General features: G+C 41.1%; 1 protein-coding gene across 23 annotated transcripts in view; it reads left to right on the forward strand.

Annotated features, from left to right (window-relative positions):
* Positions 1-22,662, forward strand: part of adgrb2 (adhesion G protein-coupled receptor B2) — a 226,936-nt gene that overhangs the window by 179,278 nt on the left and 24,996 nt on the right. For 14 of the 23 annotated variants that reach the window (XR_008604242.1, XM_035949388.2, XM_035949386.2 and 11 more), the window contains 11 exons: positions 31-133; positions 643-793; positions 3,863-3,932; positions 5,541-5,607; positions 8,798-8,883; positions 10,677-10,775; positions 13,864-13,963; positions 15,880-15,951; positions 18,242-18,334; positions 19,646-19,906; positions 22,307-22,346. Coding sequence is in view for 22 of the 23 variants with exons in the window: in XM_035949388.2 (XP_035805281.1) it covers positions 31-133; positions 643-793; positions 3,863-3,932; positions 5,541-5,607; positions 8,798-8,883; positions 10,677-10,775; positions 13,864-13,963; positions 15,880-15,951; positions 18,242-18,334; positions 19,646-19,906; positions 22,307-22,346 (1,142 nt within the window). In the remaining variant the exon portion in view is untranslated. The remainder of the gene's footprint in view (positions 1-30; positions 134-642; positions 794-3,862; positions 3,933-5,540; positions 5,608-8,797; positions 8,884-10,676; positions 10,776-13,863; positions 13,964-15,879; positions 15,952-18,241; positions 18,335-19,645; positions 19,907-22,306; positions 22,347-22,662) is intronic. The other 9 variants (XM_035949399.2, XM_035949397.2, XM_035949400.2 and 6 more) reach the window with 6 other exon arrangements.

Here is a 22,662-nt window from a genome sequence, read left to right on the forward strand (position 1 = left end):
TCTCTGTGATTTTCTGTCTCTGCTCTGTAGGTATATCCGATCGGAGAGATCAATCATCTTGGTGAATTTTTGCCTCTCCATCCTGGCCTCCAATTTATTGATTTTGGTTGGACAATCGCAAACGCTTAGCAAGGTAAAGCCCAGCAAAGCACAGATACACATATATAAAATTCCATTTACTTGCATGACAGATGGCTTTACACAGCAGTTTTTGTCAAAGCTCTGATGATTCCAGTAACAGTGCTCTTGACCTAGCTCCTTACACTGCCTAGAAACAAAAGTGCCTAAAACTCACAGGGTTCAAGTGTAGACAAAAGTTCACACAGTGAAGTTCTCAAAGTGGTAGGCTGACATTTTTAGCAAGCAGAGTTCTCTGACTAAGCGAAGCTGCATTGTGTGGTGGTCAATATCGATCAAACTGAGGAACACAGCAGAGCCAGGTTCAACTCCTATTCTTATGTGCTGCTTTATCAGACTCCCTCTTTTTTCCATTTGTCCTCTGTATTTTGCAGACGTTTCATTTTCTTCCTCTCACTAGTTCTCAGACATGATTCATTATAATGATTTTTTTTTTTTTTTTAAATAAACCATCTTCAACTGTTTTTATCTCTCTCTTTTGTTGTAACTTTCTTTTCTCGTTAGGGCCTCTGTACTGTGACTGCTGCCTTCCTGCATTTCTTCTTCTTGGCGTCCTTCTGCTGGGTGCTGACTGAGGCGTGGCAGTCCTACCTGGCCGTCATCGGCAAAATGAGGTCGCGACTCATTCGCAAGCGCTTTCTGTGCCTCGGCTGGGGTGAGCGCACACACGAGCACAGCATTACACGCTCAGACACACAGCGCTGCAGTGTTCATTTCAGCTGCTGATTTGTGATTCAGTTTTAATCTCAGTGCCCGGTCACCAGAAAGTTGCAGGGCAAAAATCCATACGTGTGTCTGTGAAATATTTAGTTCTACAAGCTCAGTGATGTGAGGACTACTCACAGGGCTAGATTCTTAACCCCTGTAGCTGGCTGCCTTAATGCTATGACACTAGTCAGTGAAGAAGCTACCAGACTTTCTGTACATTCACTCTGTATCATCAGCTGTTGTCTCCTAACTCGAACCAGACTGGAGTGGTTTCACACACAGAGCCCCCATGATCGTCGGTTATAAAACTCTCTTGCTCTCCTTCATAATTGCAGTTTTCATTCCCAAACTCGGGCTGTTTGAGCAGAGCAGCTAGTACTGGCACATTTTTTTGCTCAACTGACATTATTGCAGCTACCTTTGCTCTCTACTGGAGAGCAGAAGCTGCATTCAATCAGAAAAAAAGAGAAAGAAACACTGTCCTGATTTAGCTTTGACAGAAACTGGTAGAAAGTAAGAGAGTATTAACACAGAAATATTCCTTTTGCTAAGAGAAAAACCTGAGGTAGTTGACAGCTTGCTTCAACCCAATTCCCAGCCCTACAGTTTTAATGAGTGATATTAGCATTACATTAGTTGCTATTGCAGCTTACTTTTTGAGAAACATTGCAATGCTAACATGCATGATTCTGTGATGCATTCAAGTGTTTTGTGGCTTTATTTTGTACTATTTATATTCAGACTGTGGATATTTTAACCTGTGAGGTTGTTGTTTCTTCATTATTGGTCATTGAACTATAAATGACAATCACTTTACTCCTGAAAAGGCTACAATTACGTGTGATTGCACAGGTGGATGTAGGTTGTTAAGTAAGACTTTGCATTAAAGCAGTCTCTTACATTATTTAGTAATCATTTTTATAATATACCTACATTTTTGTAAGGTCTCTTTTGTCTTGTTGTGGTTATAATTTTCATTGAAATCAAAACTGCATGACAGTTCCTGTATATGCATAAATTCATTGTAGTGTTCTGAATGCAGCCACACAACAGTTTCAGTGATTTTGTCTGGTAACATGGTTGATTTGATTTCCCAGAAATCACATGTAAGTCAATCATTTTGACCAGTGCACCATTTGTTGTGGCTGAACTTTTAATAGTTGCTGCTTTTTTAAGCAAGCTATTTGTCTGGGAATGCGACATGCATGAATTCTAATATCCAGAATCATAGCGGCATTCACTACACTTGGTTTCTTTCACTGAATATAGCCTGTCCCTGTGTGCCAGATGATTTTCAGCATAGCAAATGAAGACGTTTTCATGAATTGGGTGCTGATTGAACTACTGTTGTGTGTCATGCCTTGGTGATGGAGAGCAGTGAGAAAGGCTTATTTTGCATGAGAATGTAACAGCTTATTATGTTGTACTGTTGATTTTTTTTCGGCAGTGTAAATGCTTAACAATCTTCATTTGCTCCATTCTCATTTACATCCCATTTTTCTCTGCTCTATGCTATTATTTGCTGCTTAGTTTCCCAAAAGGCATTCATTACAGTTTCTAATGTAATTTTCACTAATTCAGCCAAAGCTTGATATGAATTTTTCCTCATGCATACATACACACACAAAAGCTTTCACGCTATACATTCAGACGACAGGTAATCTCGCTCGTCTGTGCCATTCAGCTGCACATCACCTCTTTTCTTTGCTGCCTCTCTACTATGTCGTGCCCTCGGTGTACTCTACCTGATGCAACAGGCACCGGGGATGTTAGAGGATAATCAAAACACATGATAACATCTGCACAACACTGGCAAGATGTTGGGAGATAGCCCCAGAAATTACAACCACAACCCCGAATGCCGTCCCTACACGGACACACAATCTGCTCATTTCACTTGATATTGATCCCACCAGTCTAATCTAGCAAGCCACTGATGCCCTTAGCTGATACAGAGGAGGCAGAATGTATAGAGCGTTGTACATTCAGAGATGGCGAGATACTGACAGGGTGAGTGCATGTTGGGTACATAGAATTATCCGACCCACTTACAAATGTACATGAAATTCATGAAACAGTTGAGCAGAGTGGCGAAGATCAGACAGCTTATCCTCCTCACATCCATTTTTTGCAATTTCCCCTCCCAAACTTATGTGATTGAAATCAGTTGCCATGGAAACGGGGGGATTTAGGGTGTGACTGGATCAGTGTTAGATTAGCTGATCTATACGCGTTACCATATTATATATCGTTGAATGGCAGGCTGATGTAGTTGTTGGCTAATTGAAACTTTGCGCATGCTGCTGAGCGGACCGGCCTGGCTCTCCACCATCTTATTTGTTAATGTTAATGTGACTTTTTCTAATTGCTTTTCATTTGCAACCATAATCACAGCTTTGTTAATTACATGAATATTTCAGAGCCAAGCTCATTACGGGCCCAGCATATTTCCTTCTCTTCCTGGCACGCACTGTGCGACACTCAGTCTCACTCTCTTTCCTTCTCATTTGCACACACACATGCAGGCACACACACACACACACACACACAAATGGCTTGATTTAGCTAATTAATGCATGACTTATTGACCGTTCGAAGCTATAGCTCACATTTTTATAAACTGTCTCCTAATAACATATGCTCACATGTCATGCTGCATGTGTTCACCTGTAGATGAACAAACAGAATGTCACTACAATAAGAATGTCCTAGAAGAGCTTCCATCCTTGCAATAAGCTGGGATGTGAGCCCAGTTTTCATGCCTGTATTTGGACCTTGTATCGGGGAGCACACGCAGAGCTCACCTACAGAGCACTCTGTCAGTTTCAATCATACATGCACATGTTACGTGCTATTGCGTGGTTGCTTAGCATTTGAATGGGAAGAAGCCGTGTGGAGTTGACCACATTGGAGAATCCTATTTGGCTGACATGCTTTATCATCGTCGTTAAGGCTTCCCTTTTATCCTTTGTCTCACTCTTTTGATGTATCTCTCTCTTACACTATCTGTCTGCAGGTCTTCCAGCCCTCGTTGTAGCAGTGTCAGTGGGTTTCACCAGAGCAAGAGGTTACGGCACAGCCAGCTAGTGAGTATCGCTTCCAGACCTCCTGTCTCGTCTCACACGCCAACCACCAGTCATTTTGAATATCTTAATTTAATACTAATTCATACCTCTGACTTGCGTTTGGATGAGCTGGAGGAACAGCGCCATTCATTGGCCTTCTTGGTAACCATTCACAGCAGTCAAAAGTTTTCCCTTTATTATCCCACCATTCCCTTTAGTATGTGTGTATTTTATGCATCTTTATTTTATACCCTTGCAGAGGTTGGTTGTTTATTCAGTGAAGACAGCCTGTCTCTGCTATAAACAGTGGAATGTGTAAACCCTGAATGCATTTTTCACATTATTTGCATCAACAAAATAGTCTGTTTTTCCTCCATCCATCTATCCATCCAATTTTTATATCCATCTCTTCCTATTTTGTGCCACAGGGGCGCTGAAGCCTGTCCCAACATGCACTGTGTGACATGCACAGTACATCTTTGCTGCTCATTTAACAGGGCACAAGTCTTTGTTGTCAGTGCCATTTACATCACGATTCTACTCAAGACACATTAAACCCCCTGATAATGAGGTTTTAAATCTTAAGTATCTCTTTGCAACCTGAAATATTCATAACTAAATTAGCAACAGTCCAAGTCGAAGTAGAAAAAAATAACAGCCTTAAGTCTTATTTATAAAGATTTTAACAGTCAAAAGCTAATGGAGCTAAGTTGCTGCTTGGGGACTGTTTGACTCTAATCTGATTTGACTGAAAGCAATGACACCATAACCGATAACCTCACAACTGTCAGGTCACTGTCAAGCTTTTTGATGTGGATGTTCATAAAATGTGTGTCGTAAAATAACACGTATACCCTTTTCAGACTGATAGAATAGGTTTTCAGGATTAATTAGGCTATGTCGACATGATAATCCAACTTAAATGTTGATCTCCAAATGGACAGATGGTCCAGATGGACAAGTTTCTTTGCATACTGAGTCCAAAATAGAGACATTTCGATAGTCATGTTTTGCTTTTTGTTTGCATTTGTCAGCAGAATATGAAAAACATAAGCTGCTGGGCTCACCGGTAAACAAAAACCTCCCATTACAGGCAGTAATGTAATTGATTCAATAATACACAGCTTAATGTATTCCCCCGTACTGTACTTACAAAATCATTAATATGAGGACAGTGTATTAGCTTTTGGGCCATGTGTTTTTCATCTTTAGCTTCCTCTTTATTGAGCTGCAATTAAGATGACAGAGGGGTTTCAGTATGCTCTGATGACATCACTGGAGGACACTTTGAAAGTCATTATGTCTCAATAGCTTTCACACCAAATGAAATCTACAGTTTGAGGGTATGTTTTAGGTAATGTACATAATAAATTTGCTCAGCTCCGAGGGCATTATTTACAGAAACAGGCACTTACCCGCACATTGAAGTGCTTCATCCCTCACAAAAGAAATCTGACTAAATGTGATACTTAATTGAATGTGTACTTGTTGTGGTTAAGTGCTTGGCACTCTCCGCAAGTGAAATGTGAGACCTGAATGTGGCGAAGTGATATTTTACGTGCTGTGATTTTGCTGGGTTTTGCACTTTAAACACTTGTGTTCTTGTTTTCGTTTTCTTTCTTCCTCTAGTTGCTGGTTGTCCTTGGAGGGCGGTTTGCTTTATGCCTTCGTCGGGCCTGCTGCTGTCATTGTGCTGGTGAGTTTGTACTCTGTCCGTATGAGATTCCCTCATTCTCAGATCAACCAGCCTCCCTCTCACTGGTCACACTGCATAATTCGACAAATATTTTGCTAAGTTAGGCCTCCGAGCTCAGCGCTGTGAAGCAACTGTGTGTTGACCTCTGAGGATATTTCCTTTCCCCTCACTCCCACATGCACATGTGAGCATACGCACCCGGGGCGTACACGACAAAATGATGAGTTGAGCACTTTGATCCTTGAGTTTAAAATGTCAGCCCAGAAAAAACCTAAAATATATTCTAGCAGACAAGAGCTTTCAGCTATGCAACGCATGTCTCTACTTAATTCTAGCGCATTTGTAGCCCTCAATCTCTCACTCTTATGTGTACTTTCAAAGCGTGAGTCACTGTTGAGAAGACATTCATTTTTATTACAAATGTCGTTTTCAACATCAGGCTGTGACTAACAGTGTGCACCACAAACATAATATTCACTTTGTTTGTTTTTATCAATTGCTTTAAAATACGCTTTTATGGAGAAACAAATATCGCTCTATATTATTCTACAGCAAAATGGAGTGCATTCATTGCATCTCAGTGGTGTTTAAATCATCCGTCTTTGTGTGCTGCTGTATGAGGCTCAGCTAATTTCTGCTAAATGAATCCCTGGGTGGATATTTCCACCACTAAGCTTAATAAGTCTGGATGGGGTACTAAACTTTGCTTTGGTAATTGCTGCCACTGCTGTTGTTGTTGTATGTGTGTGCTCATGGGTTAGAATTTTTTTTTTATTTTCTTGTTTATTGCACGCTCACTGCATAGTACATGTCAGAAGGGAAGCACAGATCAGAGAGCGTCACAGGTGTGCAGAGTGATACGCACGTTTTTGAAGTAAAATCCTGACAGGAGAACAGCAGTTTTGACAGTTTGTTCAAGCTGCAATTTGAGATGCAAGGGAATACAGGATTATATAGTGTTGAATATTCATGATTATGATAATACAGTGGCTTGCAATGTTGCAATGATGCTATTATTTAACAGTTAAATAGTCGGAAAACACTGCGCGCAAACCAAGAATGATTTTCAGTGAAAATATTAAATATTATTTATAAAAAATGTGTGACCTTTATGTTTGGATTCAGGATTTTGTAAGGACACACGAGGGCGGTGCTTTAGTTAAAAAGATGCAAAATACATCAATCTAAAATGGTTAAATTCAGCACATAACATAATGTGTACATAATGTAATGTTGCAGTATTTTGGGGGTCTTTATGTGTAAAAGGTTTTAGCAGTTATGTAAAAATTATGTAAAAGGTTCTTTTCAGTGTTTCTTTGTATGTTTCCTCCATTTCTGCCTCCATAATGTCGATGCACACCCCCGCTGCTATGTGGTACCTGGCCCCCCGGTGTTGTTGCCGGGGCCCCACTCTAGCAAACAGCTGTAATGAGAGTGGGACATCGGGCAGAGAAACACAGACCTTCCCACAGGACTCTTCTCTAATTAATGAACCTGGCCTTGGGCAAATAGCAGAGCAGGATGATGCTGACTCACAGAGCCGGGGCCAGACATGACTGGCATGACAATAGTGCTCTCGCAATCTGGCACATCGCAGACAGTTGTCAGCTGCAACACACACGAGAGTCAAAGAGATCAGAGAGAGAAATAGTTTTTAGCAAATTGTAAAAGCTGCCAGATGCACCGCACTTTAGATGTACCAAAGCAAATGGCTTCAAGCAGAAAGCAGCAGAAACTGGAAATTCAACTGACCACATGAAAGTCAGACTTTAACAGCTCAGCTGCTCAGCTCTAAGGATTTTTTGCAACCGTGTACTGAATATATAAATTTTTCCTTCTTTGCCAGGAGCTGCCCGTTTGTGACAGCTGAAGGAAGGAATGCAAGCAGACATTCATGCTTAGGAGCTTGATAAGAATAGAAATGCATTGCATACACAGTATAGGTATGCTTTAGGGGGTGAATATCAATACATCTCATCCCTGACATCCTAAAGAATGCGACCAGATGAATGATCAAACAAAGACTCTACAGAGAAACCCATAGCTGGTGGAAGAAGTATGGGTGAACGCTGGATCAGGATTATAAGGAACGTGTCGCCAGGATAGAAAATCTCCCAGATGGGCAGGATTTCAGAGTAGAAAAGGTCTACATGCAGCAAGCCTTGGCTCAAATCTCTGTGTCCAATAGAATCTGCATTACTGGGTCACAATAGCCAGATGTTTAGCGGCTTAATTACGGACTCCTCATTAGTAAGAGAAGCCAGGATGAGAAGCAATCAGTGTTTTCCCCTGGTTTTATTTTTAGGTATTCATTATAAGCAACCCTGTTCCAGGTCTGTCATGCAGTTGATACACAGTTAAAGGAGCCTGTCTTAGGGAATTTCAGTGACTCAGGCATTCAGAAACATAGTAGGTTGGAAAAAGGATGATCAGTTCTCAGAAAAAAAAAACAACTGAGGGCTAAAGTTTTTTTTTTTAATGTGATTTGTAAACAAAGTTCAGATTATTATCTCTTGAGTGCATTTCCCCTCTTTGTAGAAAACTTATGGAGCTCATTTAAAAAGACAAACAAAGAGACATCATCCCTACCAAAAGGCACTTTGTCCGAGCAAGGCTAGGCTGGGGACCACTAAAAGATCCCCAAAACAAACACTGTTCAGTTGATCTGCTTCAAACTCGACACTGCACTTCCTCCGGGTCCCAGCGAAATAATTGCCAAGTTTGAAATAGATCAGATGAACTGTCATTGAAATATGCAAAGAACAGACACACAGACAGATGTTTCTTCATTTATTAATGACATATTAAATCCTGAATTGTTTGCATTCATGTGAACTTGCAAGAATTCTTCTTTTATTGCAACCCGTCGATCAAAAGAGTAATGTGGAAGCAGTGATGGAAATGTGTACTGTGTCACCTGTGAGCTTGTGCATGCACATAATAGTAGAAAAAAAAGAAAGAAAAGGGAAATAGTTTTCCTCTGTAGTGCAACTACATCATGACAAAGCAAGAATAGATTCAAATGTATATAGCCTTGTTTAGACAAGCTACATACAAGTGACCTATGCCATTTTCAGTCTTGGAATTGATAAAAGCAATTTCAATCTATGGAAACATTAAGAAAAAAAATAATATGCATGAACTGTTATGCAGTTACAGCAGTGCTGAAACTCTCCTCTCTGTGTCTCAGGTGAATATGCTCATTGGAATTGTGGTGTTTAACAAGCTCATGTCTCGAGACGGCATCTCAGACAAGTCGAAAAAGCAGCGAGCGGGGTAAGTTAACTTCCCAAAACACTCTGCACTACACACACAACACACATGAACACACACAGCCACTTACTCATCCATCCACACAATTCTTGGTGGAAACTGATGACAAATTTGCCGTATTGGGTAAATTTTACCTTCTGTCAGGCAAACAACATTTTCATGGCAACTAACTCAAACTGCTTTCAAGGGTCTCTGCACACACTTGTGCACCTGTGCCTCCACTAAAAATAATCAAAAAGTACGATCCAATTTGGCAACAAAATGACAAGACATCTGTTACATTCTGTTGCTCTGTGAAATGTATCAGCGTTTCAGTATCGCTTCCACATACGGTTACCATCTCGTTTTTTCTGTTTTATGTGACATAGATGAATATGGTGGTTATGAAAATCAATAGCAGATGGAACTCTAATTATATCCACTAAACACTGGGATTGTGTGGATGAAACTTATTGAAATCCTATAAGATTTTCCTCCAGACAAACATGCATGTGAAATGTAACACGTGCATGCACATGCATTCGTCTACACCATTATATCTATTAAAGCAGTTAGTGGGTGTTCATCGTGTTTCCTAATCCTGAACGGAGCTCTCACAGCTAAATCCATTCTTTAATTTTCACACCTATTGATTCCATCGTTTGCTCTCTCTCTCTCTTCCTCGGTCTCATTGCATTTCCCCCCAGTGTCTAATTCCACCACAAATTGAAATTGATAATTTGTGTTTAGCTGCAAGGGTTAACCGTACAGACTGGTTCTCCGGGGGGTTGATTAGCTTTTGTTACCCGGTGATGCAACTGAGATTAAACCAGTTGTTGTGTACAAACACACTAAGAGCTGCACACAAACAGGTGTAGCCGTCTGTGTTACAGGAAAAGTCCTTGGCCTTATCCGAGTCTTAAGCACATTTCCTCTCAGGTTCTCAGAAGCGTGTGCACAGACGGAAGCATGCGTACCTAAGCGCTCCCACACACAGTAGTTGGTAGTGTTGCTAACAGGACAGGCTGTCATTAGCGTAATGTATTTCCTTATGAAGCCATGGGGATGTGGCTGGCACCAAGGCAATGAGCTGTGATGGGACGCTAATGTAGCATAGCCCGTGCATGGCCCCATCATTCTACACTTGTATATGCAGACACACACACACACACACACACACACAGACACACACACACACACACCCACACACACACACACACCTATGCTCTCACTCCATCCGAGTAGTCAACTGTAAGTAAACAACCAAAGGAGTCTTTTTCTTCTCTCTCCCTCTCATGAAGCTTCAGTGTGCACAGTGACACATGCAGATAACTAACACACCAACCTGCATGCACTGGCAGTGGAAATAAAATGGCTGGTGTGTTTTCCGTCTGTGTCGCTGTAATCTGTTAATCCACACGACTGCTGTAACATTACAATGTCCGTCTCTCACGTTCTCTCTACTTGAATCAATCTTTGTATTCTGACTGTTTTTTCATTACTGCTACTTTTTAAGATCTGGATTTTAATTTGCCTTTCTTTCTTTTCTCCCTCCCCCTCCCCCCGTTTTTTCTTTTCCACTCCCTCTCTCTGTTGTGTCCACTTTTTTCCTCTCTTTTTTTTAATTTCTTTTCTTTATTTATGTTCGCGACTGTGACACCCACACATTCACCTGTTGTCATACCTGTTTCCACACATCCCCCACCCCATTTCCCCCTCTCCTCTCCTGTCCTCATGGTTGTGTGTATATGTGTGCGTGCGTGCGTGCGTGCGTGCGTGTGTGTGTGTGTGTGTGTGTGCGTGCACATGTCCTAAAGTGTCCCAGCGGAGGCGCGTAGCCGACTGCTCCTGAAATGCTCCAAGTGTGGCGTGATCTCGAGCACCGCTCTGTCCAGCTCGACTGCCAGCAGCGCCATGTTAGTCCATCTTCATCTTTCTATCTCTCTGTCGCTCTCTTTCTCTGTCTCTTTCTCTCCATCATCCCCTCGCCATCTTCCTCTCTCTCCTCCATCCTTTTAATCTCTGGCTGTCGGTAATGATGCAGGATGACATTCAGACTCGCCTGGATAGAAAATACAAACTAATGGAAGGAAAAAACACCTGCACTGCAAGCCGCTGCTGTTTAATGAGAGCTTGTTTTGATCCAAAGCAGGTTTTTCTCAGGTCGCACTGAGCAAATCTGACCTGTGTCAATCAGTGTTTGTGAACCGTTTTCAGAGGCTCTTTTAACTTGTTTATAGTGCGGTATTGCAGAGGTTTAACACATCTGTGCAGTAGGATGTCAGGAAGGTTGTCAGTTATGCAAACGGCACTGCAGTTAACCACATTACTGTGTAAACGTGACTCTCACATTATCTTAACCCCCTCAAACAGGTGGTCACATAAGCACATCAAATATCAAATGGAGGTAAATAATGAAAGGAGGGAAAAAACCAACAAAGCAGACAAAGTTTGTAGCATTTTTTTAGGTGCCATGTTTGGGAAAGTCAATTACTAGCCCTGGAGAGTGCTATTTAATGTAGCTCTGGAGGGCTTTGTTCAGTTGGAGAAACTACTAAAGTGACATTGTGTCTTAAGATAACAGGATGGAGTTTGAAAAGTTTAACAAGAAATTCTATGATGTTAAATTCTGGAAAATACAACTATATTAACCCCTTAAGCAAGACCAAAATGAACAACCTTGGGTTCAGTGGATAAGAAATACGTGGGAAACTTCTGAAATACAATCATGCTTTATAGTAATAAGAAATAGAGGGTATAAAGTAATACTTCGATTTGAAAACCTCCAGCAATTGACATTTTTGCTTCCACCTGGTCCAACTTGTATATTACCAAGCAAATAACAAAGCAATGAGCCAGAGGACATTGTTGTTATTGAACCTGTTTTTACTTGAAACTGGACCAGACTTGATACAACAGAGATAGAAACACAACAATGCAACAGTGAATTTAGTCATAGTGGTACTAAGCAGCTTCTTCAGTGAATGTGCCATGCTTGGCAGCTTTCGTAAAATGGCACCAGTTGCGTTTTTAGAACAGATACTGTCTGGTCCCAGTACAGGGACCTCCAGTTTGGAACGGGATGAGCTTAAAACTGAAACTATATTGGCCTCGATTTTGAATCAGTTTGTGTCAGTTGTGTTTTGTTCAGCTCCTCACAAACCTCACAACTTTGTGGATTCTCCATGCAAAATTTCTGGAACATTTTTATCTTTTCCTATTTGCAAATACACATTATGCAAGCAGTGCAGTGCCCAAAGCTGCTGATGCTGCTATAAGACACCAACTGGCATCCAAACTAAGTGAAGTCACGTTAGTTTTCCCCGAAAACAATGTTGAAAACAGATTAAAGAGACAGAAGTAAATACAGTTACATGTATTTTTTTTTTAATTTCCCATGATCTTAATGTCACAGTCTCCCTTTAAAACCACTGTGGTGTACCGAGAATAAAAGATTTTTACCAATTTCCTTTTCAACACTGTTGCTCTATTGGCAAGAGGTCATTTCATGATCAGTGCAGACAGTCTCTGAATTAAAGACCCTCCTCTCATTTCGCTACTGCAAACTATCCTATGCATGTTTAACTATGTCCTTGTGCAAATCTTTCATTACGGCTTTGTGTTTATTTTGGAAAAGCACTCAATTTAAAGCAGCAGCTCTGGTCTTAGTTGTGTTGTTGCATGATTGGCTGCCATGATTGGAGGGTAATGGGATGGGATTGCTTATTTGCAGTAACAAGTGTGTATCAGTTTTCTGTTGCTGTCAGTGCAAGCACACAGGGCCATTATTTGCTACCGCTTATATCTTTGCTTTATACAAATGGAGTCCATCGTTGCATATGGTCATCCATATTCATGTTGCTGCCCTTCTTCGTGCTGCTTGCAGTATACTGTTTGGTTGGAAGGTCTTTCAAATAATCTGCTTACAGAAATCCATACTGTAAAGCTGTAACCAAACAGTCTGCTGTGTAATAGGTGTTATTTACAGAAATGGTGTTTTGGCCTAAATGGTAGAAATATTACCCACTTCTTCATTCTCTGTAGCATTACTGTACTAGACGCCCAGTCTCTTTTCACCTAAGTGAAAATTTCAAAGACTACTTGGGAATTTATTTCTAAAATGAGGTAACCGCCATTTGAAAATTGCAACAAAGCAATTCCAAGCTTTCCTCACATTTCTCTTTTCCCAAATGACTTTGCAGCACTTTGAAATATACCCACTCATTAAAAAACACTTATTATATGTGATGAGGTACATTTGCGATGCTGTTTTTTTTTCTTTTTCCTCAGGTTGTTACTGTTACTCTACTGGACCATATTATGTGGTTGAAACTGCAGCTAACAGCAGCGAGAAACTTTACACATGAACAAGAGGACAACACAGCCTTGGCTTTAATTCTCCTTTCCTCATTGCTTTTGGCCATGCACCTCTGCAGGGACATGCTTATTTTTCAGTGTAGTTAGACGGAGCTGTCCGTCTGTCAGACTGACGCTTCTGAAAACGCAAATATGTGCTCAAACAGCATGAACATTTTAAATTGCTGTGTGACTCTGTGGAGTTACAGTCAAAGTCACACACACACAAATACTTATTCCTCACAAGCCCCTGTGTCAGCGCTTGTCAATGGCTTGTCTTCCGCCTCTCTGTTGGGTCTCTGCCTATTGTCTCGCAGTCCACCAGCATGACACTTGGAGTGCATCAACCATGTAATTGTGAGCAATTGTCAGTCTCAAAACTATCTACATGATTACACATCATCTTCCACTTATCAGTTCGAATATTAAGTCTGATCCAAGCCTCAGCGTGCCAATCAGCTTCAAATTGCCCACCAGCGAACCTCTGACTGATCTGTGGCCGTGTGTGTGAGCGTGCATGTGAGGAGTGGAGTTACGTGACTTACCGGAGCCGGCCTGTCTGGTTTGAGACTGAATCCCTTGTTCATTCTCCTTCTTTCCCCTCCTCCTCTACCCTGCACCTCTGTCTTCTTCTTTTTTCTCCGACAGGGCATCTCTGTGGAGCTCCTGTGTGGTTCTTCCTCTGTTAGCATTAACCTGGATGTCAGCAGTGCTGGCCATAACCGACCGCCGCTCAACACTCTTCCAGGTGATGGTTCTCACAACACTTGCACAGGCTGACAAACTGTAACTCACACTCGTACACCTATGACACTTTGCAGAAAAGCTGCTTTGAGTTGTTTGTTTGTATGGCATCAGAAAGTTAAGCATATATCAGTGTTGTAGTACAGAAAGACGATGTAGTTAATATACACTTGTTGCCGCTAGGTGTTTCATTATCAAAATGTGACTGAATCACAATAGAAAACCATTTGTACAGGCATTTTTATGTGCATTATATATTATCAGCGTGTGCTGCCTCTTCCATTGACTTGTTTATTTTGTGTGGTGAAGATCAGTTTTTTTACATTGTTAACAAGTCCATATGTTGAGAAAAAGAAATAATCAAAACCATGGCGGATCATTTCTACCTTGAAGCTGCAGTGTACTGATCAGTCTGAAAAACAGATTTAGACCTCCGAGGTTTCATATTTAACAAACCCAAGGAATCAGTGTAGTTGGCTAGAGGGTGGGATTTTCTGTATCATTGTTCTTTATTAGAGTCAGTTTCTGGTTCAAATGTGTTTGGCTGACTTACTCAAATATTACATCTTTCTATTGTGTCAAGCAGCGTAGTTTTACTGTGTTAGGTGAGCTGGTGTGCTTGAACTGCAGCAAATAGCAGATGGGTGAGTGGAGAGAGAGACAGGTACTTCATAGAGCAGCACACTCTGGAGGAAGCAACAGTGTAGAGTTACATCTGAATAATTTTAAGGCATGAACAAATTATTTAATCTAAAACACTGCTACCTTTGTCATTTTGATACATGAACATGAGGTTTTAGAGGTTTAAACAATAACCAAAGAGGGGCTTTAAAATCTTTGTTATTAGATCTATAACTGAAGTTAAACAAGCCTTCTTTAAGGCTGCGTTCCTTAATATTTTACTACAATTCGAGATAAAGCCCAGCAGATTAAACCTTTATGATGCCATGTATAAATAAAGAATGTATAAAACAAAGAACAACCAAGAAAACCCACCATATCAAGATCACAAGTAGAAATAGTGAATGAAAGCATTAATGAGTGTGATGATGTATTATGAATAATCACAACTTAGCTGACTCATTTCCTTCTCATATCAGTGCCTCTCTAATGATTACTCAGTCATTTCACTACAATATTACACTAATACAGAGTATAATAACACAGTGGTTTCCAAAGAGGGTGCCGCAGCACCCTGTGGTGCCTTAAAAAGAGTTCAAGCATGCCACAAGATTTGTTCCCCCTTTTTCCATTGTAGCAGAAAAGACAGCCACGAAACACTAAATTCTCATTATACCTCAGCTAAGAACAGTGATGACAGCTAACAGTTGTGGGTTGTCAAGGTAAAATAAAACCTGCTTTCTGGCTCGTGAGCTTTACAGGTGTATTGAAATCAGAAATAGTGACGCCAGAGTCACAGTCAGCAGCGTACAGGTTTTTATTGAAAGGAAGAGAGTAGTTGCCACCCACTGGAGTGCTTTTCAGCAAGGAGAAATAATGAAATACAGCACCTTTTCTTCTCTTTAGCTCACAAATCTACTGAATGCTTTGGGTGAAAAAGAGAAGTATAATTAATCCATGGCGGCATATATACTTATTTTTGTTCTTGAAAATCTGAAATGCAAGCGTATTTACTTTCATAGACAACAAAAGAAAAACATTTAACAAACAAGCACGTATTTATTTCATTCTTTGTTTACTTCAAGTTCAATATTTTATAAATCTGCACAGAAATGTTATCAACTTAATCCATAGTTGACTTTTTGAGACTTTCATTGGAGTTGTCTGGTAGATATGTAGGACTGTTTAGAAAACAGAAATCATTCAGAGGGGATGCCGGAGTTTGAAAAGTTTAGAAGCCACTGCAATAATAAACCACTGTGCAATAACTAATGAGCACATATTATCTCCTTCCTGTAGGTCCTCTTTGCCGTCTTTGACTCTGTCCAAGGTTTCGTCATCATCACTGTCCACTGCGCCATGCGCCGAGAGGTGAGTCAGCTTTCCTCCTTGTCTTGAGCAAGCCGTGAGTGCATCTGACTCATATTGAATTCGTTCTACATAATCCTGTACTACTCTGTGACTTCGGCGACACTTCCTCCCCCTACTAGGTGGGATTCATTTTCTTAAATATCACGTCAGTGTCCGGGTCATTTTGAAGTCATGTCAGAACACAAGCGGATCAGACGTGAGATGGATTAGTGTGGCGCTTATGTCCTATGTTGCGGTGCTTCTTCATAATGCAGTATTGTCCGTCTGATCCAAGTCTGCTGTAAGGAGCTTACCAAGATGCTGTATGGAATAAGACGATAAGTCCCCAACTAATAACCCCTAGTGCCTATTTGCTACAGGCTTTGCTGTGCCCTTAGGGAGCCTGAATTTTAAACTCATTATGCACATACATGTATTCATACCCTTGAGACAGAACAATGACACACACACACACACACACACACACACACACACACACACACACACACACACACACATACACACACACACACACACATTTTGGACTATCTAGATCTTGCACCAGGTACAATTATCAGATTTACAGTGTGATCAGTATTTCCATAACTGTAAATGTGTCTTGTGTCTCTGATGCTTGTTCACCAAACACGGCTTTGCCTCCATCCAAGAGATCATTATGATATTGAATACGGAGCATAGTGTAAGTGAATTTTTAAATGCTCTGAATGCTTAGCTGCATTAAATCAATATCACAAAAGCGGCAGGGATCAGAGTACAGTAAATCCAGGAATTATTTATTGTAAATGTATGAAAATCCCCTGCAAGAGTCTGAGCGCAAATCCGTCGTAGCTGCAACAGAACAACAGGCAGAGCGGGGTACGGCAACGGAGGATGGGTGTGGTGGTGGTGTGTGTGTGTGTGTGTTGGGGGTGGTGGTGGTGGTTTACAGTGCAAAACAAGAGAGACATAAAGTAAACTCCAGACACAAAGCGTGCCGGTGAGCATAGAGCCGTGTAGCGCTCTGTGACAGCATTTAGGGTGTCGGTGGAGAATGAAAGGACCGAGGTGACACCGGTGACCTGCTGAGATCAACCGAACAGAGACGAGAAGATGAACATGTGCGACGTTAGAGGCGCTGTGTTTAGGAGAGGAAACCAAAGGGGAGATATGGATGTGATGGAGGGAGCTAAGTGAGGAGGGTGGAGAAAAAAAATACAAGCAGAGATCTGTGAGGAAAAAAAAAAGATGATTCAAGAGTGAAGCAGGGGATGATAGTAGGGGAGGAGGAAATGGATTGGAAGGTGGAGAGAGAGGTAGGTACTCATAGAGGGGCTGCTACTTTGAAGTAGGAAGGAGCTACACTGGGTGCCAGCGCACATAAACACACTCATACTAACAAAGAACAGTGTGCAAATGCCACTGAGGATGAGTATGGATATAGAGGAAAACATCAGGCAAAAGGAAACAATGGAGCAAATACACTATTCCATGCAGTATTAATCAGACATGGATGCAATCCACTCCATTAGTTCCAGTACACAAGCACATACACAAATGTAGGGGACCACCTGATGAGAGTGAAGCTCTTGTACCACTACTTACACAAGCACTCTTGTTTCCACCCGTGACATTCTTATGGGATTTGACAGCAGCAACATTGAGAAGCGATGTTGCTTCTCAGCAAGCAAGCAGGATATCTATAATACAGAGCCTGGTGGAGGGAGAGGAGCTCGAAGTTGAAAGATAATGCAAGAATGCATTTGATTTGATCTGTGTTGCACGAACTAGCCTTTTGACAGTGGACTCCTGTGTGTTTACTTATGTGGAAGGATAAAGAAAAACAATGTGACACAGCAAAAGCCCAGGGTTTAAAACATCTATATGCTCTACTGTTGATTTTAATTAAAACTGCAAGCCACTGATCTCACAAGGCTCAAACAGGTCACTTTTGAAGCACTGCTGTGTGCTTTCTATTTCACTCCAGTGGCTGTTATATAATCTACAAGCTGAGCTACCTTGTAAAGAATTTTACTTTTACATTTTTCACACAGTTTAGAATTCACTGTACACCTGTCATGGCGGTGATAAAGATGAAGAATTTGCACTGTCTAAGGAGCCAGTTCCCGCGTGTTCCGACATTCGCCAAACTAACTCGAGTGAAAGTTCCTCCACTAACTTCTTTCCTTTGCATCATCTCTTCTTCTCCTTCATCATTCTTTTCCCTCGCCCTCTTTTCCTCTCTATTTTTTACCCTCCCTCTGCGGCATCTCTCTTTTGCCCGCTACCTCCCTCTTCCCTTCGCCCACCCCAGGTGCAGGATGCGGTGCGCTGTCGAATGGGGGGATGTAAAGACGACAGTGAAAACTCACCAGACTCCTGCAAGAATGGACAGGTGCAGATCATGGTGAATAGCATTCCATTTCATCCCACATTGCAGCCCATTTGCCTTAGAGTAACATTAACCAGGCAGGAGCTTTCTGCAAGCTTCAACCTCAGTAGAAGGGGAAAAAAAAGCATGATTGCCATTACTGAAGTGCTTAAACTCATACCTGGCTTTCTCTTTTTTTTTCCTTAACCACTTTTACCTGAACAGGAACTCATTATTGTTTATGCATTATGCATTTTCTTTTTCTTTTTTCCCAGAAATGCAATTTCACTCTACACTCTCCAGTTCTGAGCCTGAAACTAACTCCCTGTAATGCCGTAACGAATACAGCTTTGTGAAACAACACCCAGCTATTATATCATTTTATAAAATGAATATAACTGTTTTTTTGACATCTTTATTGTCTATACAGTACTTAGTACAAGATACAGTTAATTGCCCAGTAGACTCTAATCATGTATTATCTCCGCAAACACTTCAGCACTTTTATTTACTTTTAACCTTAACTTCTTCATCTTTATTTAAAGAGGACAGAGCTCCCGTAAAGTTATTGTGTGCCTTCCAAATGTGACTAATAATGTGATAAATCATAGTCTTGAACTGCCTTGCCAATGTCAGTACAGTCACGCCACAACGAGAGCATGAGCAGCTCTCATCTCTATTGCCTTTATTTCTCCCTCAGACCTTTTTGTGGTAACGATTATGGGCTCCTGAACGCTCCTCAGAGGTTATCAAGATCAAACTTTGGAGCTATCATTCTGCTCAGTGAAGGCGTCATGACGCATCCTCATCCTCTGTTATCATTTACAGTCTAACTCCACTTATTTAATTTTTGGTATAATTTTTTTTATCATCATACACCAACTCGCCCTGTCAGCTGGTTGCTATGCCAACTGTTGTACTTCTGGAAGACAGTTGAAAAAGCTTCTTGTTTGCTCCAGTTTTCTCATCTAACAGTGTGCGACTTTGAAGACGTCTCTTCAGACTGCACACATACACGGGGAGCTGTTGGATGAGAGACACGGTTCCCTTGAGAATTTTAATTGTGATGGATAATTTGGTGAAGCTGCCACCAGTTATGTCAGCTTCATAATTACAGCAACCACCATTCTCTCAGGTTCCCCCGCTATATTCACAGGAAATCTCATTAGGAAGTTAAACCCTTGACATTTCGAGACGCCATAAAGATGTAGAGCTGTGGCTACACCTTCTTGCTAAAACCGAATCAAAGCCACCTTTAGAAAATCCTTTGGTTGGTTAAACTGGTTGGATGTTCTGCTCTAACTTTTCAACTTCATGCTTCCCGTAAATTTGTTTTTATGCCATCAGAAGTGTTCAAATGTGGGCTCCTGTGGACAGCAGCGTGGCTCTATGCGTTACGGCACCACCCTGTGCCTGTCGGGTTGCCACCAGCAGCCGCTGCCTCCAACGGCCCACCAGACATGCCAGCAAGCCTGTCACCACAGTCTGCCCCGCAACAACTACGGGCTAGAGCACGGCCACGCTCATGGCCACGCACATGAGCACAAACCTCTCCTCAACAATACCCACAACCACAACCACGCCCATAATCACATCAGCAGCCAACCAGTATGTCACCTGTAGAAAAGATAAAGTCATTAGTAAGAATAGTGAAGTGCATGAGTGGAAAAGGTGCAATCTGTAAAATATTTTGCAGCAAATATGAATAAATGTTTTGGACAAGAGATGTAATGGATGAGAAAATCTGTGCCACTCTCACATCTGTAAATATGAAGCTATTGCTAGCATTCTCTTAGCTTATCACAAAGATGAGAAACCGCTAGCTTGGCTCTGTCCAAAAGTAACAAAATAAGCAGGGAACAGGACTTTCTGGAATTTTGCTTTTAGTTTAAGTTTTGTTTGTTTTCGGTTTTTTTTTTTTTTTTTTTTTTTTTTTATCATCTTCAAGATCAAGTCCAGGAAGATGCTGCTCCAAGCCTTGATATACACCACCTCATAAACCCTGCATCAAACCACAACATGTCATTTTTATACTTTGTGCTGTGGTCAACTAAGGAAGGTCTTGGCCTGCTGAAATCCTAACTACTCTTCAACCAGACAATTGGTTGCAAGAAAAAGAAAGATTTGCACAATGTCTGTGGATTAACAAAATGCACTGTTCCTGCTTGCCTTATGAATTATAAACAAGCATAAAAAGCTAGTCTCTGAAGCATATTTAATCATTTTTAACCTACTTGTTTTATACTGAAATGATAAAAGATTTGGACAAGACTGCTGTGCACCTGGCTGTCTTGTCCACTCATCTGATTTTCAAAAATGAAACTACATCAGCCGATGGTCTCGGCACAAGAACTGCTGAGGAATATAAATGAATTTGTATCTTTATTTGTAGCAAATAGGTGTGAGAGCGGTACCAGTCTTGCCTGAATGTCAGCAGGAGAGCCAATAATGATGAAATGAACTATTCCGTTGAGCAAAAAACATCATAGTTTCGTCAGATTTCAATTTTTGTTGATTACACTTTGCACCTTTAAATGTAAGTAGCAATAGCTGTGACGTGCAAGAAACTCGAGTAGCTGCTATGAAAACTAGCACATTTATGGCATTTGTTTCAGTAGTACTCTGTATGTGTACGCTGCAGTATGTGTGCTCAGTCTATGCTGCAGCCTGTTCCCATATGGTATTTACATACAGTTGATGACTCACTGTACTAACCACTGCAGAGAGAGTGCGTAATGGTTAAAATAAAGATGATTTGTTTTTCTCAATTTGGATGAAAGAGAGAGACTAAGTGAGAGAGAGAGGTTTCTTTCATATCCTCCCTCGTCCATTTAGCAGAGTCCCATTTATGGTGCTGTGGGTGATTTGCGTACTAAGAGCTTCTCTGCTCCTCTGAGACCTTTGCACGTTCTCTCCTTCTCTCTTTCAATTTTTCATTTTTCCCTTTCCTCTTCTGTTTGCCTCCGTGGCGTGCCCAAACTGTCTAAAATCTGTAGTTTATTATCCAAACAAAGGCTTTTGTAAGTGAATCCCGCCGAGGACAGGAAGAGGCTCTGTGGTGAGAGAATGCAGGACCACATCTGCATAGCAATGAGCTTCACTTTCACTAAAGTTTAGAAAAACTTGAATGGTGGCCATTTTGCGAAAGAAAAAAAAACAAAACAATTGTTCATTCAACCTGATGCCTTCCGGGTTTGGAAGTATTTCTGTACCCCAAGGAGCAGTGCCACCCTCCATTCCTCCAGTGAAATTCAAGATCAAAGCAAATAAACATCATTTCTGGTAGCGCCCAATGTACCGTATCTACATAAAATCTGAATAGTGAGTACAGGTTAAACTCAGCATTGTGGGTATGTGTGTGTTTTTTGGTCGCCAGTGCGAAGACATTGCAGAAAGCATTTATATTCTTACATTAAACATTTTTTTTTCAGCCCGGCTGGGAGATGGCAAAGTTGTGCTTCAACTGGCACAGCAGATAATAGTTTTTGCCGCCGTGTAAATTTCTGTCCCTGTTTCCATTGAGATGATAGGGAGGTGACTGATGAGGCATATAGTAGCATTACATACCTCGCAAACACTCCACAGCCTTCTCTCTCAAAGTCTGCATTTGGATCTGCTACTGTGAACTGATACACATCATGAACAAAGTAGCAGCAGTGTAGGCTGCTCACAGAATTCAGCAATTTTCTCTGCTCTTTTTGGGTTTAAAAAAGGCTTTGGACAAATTCATCATAAAGAATTGAAAACTGAACCTTTCTAGAATGACTTAAGGCAACACTTTTTATTCTTGTTCATAAAGGGCATTACTAATCAACTGAGTTGTAAAGTGTCACCATGGCAACCGATCATTTTCTTTTCTATAGAGTTGAATCAGAGCATCAGAGTCATTGGATACATCATAATCATTTTCGATCCAATCACTCAATGGGCCTCTTCTGCTGCTATTGTAGTGAAGACTGCACATAATCTTTGTATTTCCTCTCTTCTTACCATGCCTCCTTTTGTCAGACGGATTTTGAGAAGGATGTGGACTTGGCTTGTCAAACAGGTGAGCTCTCCTTTCCACCTGATTTCTCTTTTCCTGTCTCCTTTTGTCTCTCTTTGCTTTCATCTTCCTTTGTCCCAAACAGGATTAACATTGCAGGCTGTTGCATACTCAGCTTGCTGCTGTGCATGTTGATAAAATGACAGGAGATGATGGGCTATACATCTCTGCACATTTTTGTGTAAATTGTTCTGAGTTATCAATCACACTGATTCTGCCCAGTAAGTGTTCAGTGAGCATATGTTTGGATGAGACTGTGTTTAATTGTGCATGATAATAACACTCCTTTATGTGTTCAGACCTGTTTCACTCGTTAGTC

Source organism: Amphiprion ocellaris, chromosome 15 (assembly GCF_022539595.1).
Source record: "Amphiprion ocellaris isolate individual 3 ecotype Okinawa chromosome 15, ASM2253959v1, whole genome shotgun sequence".
Classification (NCBI taxonomy): domain Eukaryota; kingdom Metazoa; phylum Chordata; class Actinopteri; family Pomacentridae; genus Amphiprion; species Amphiprion ocellaris.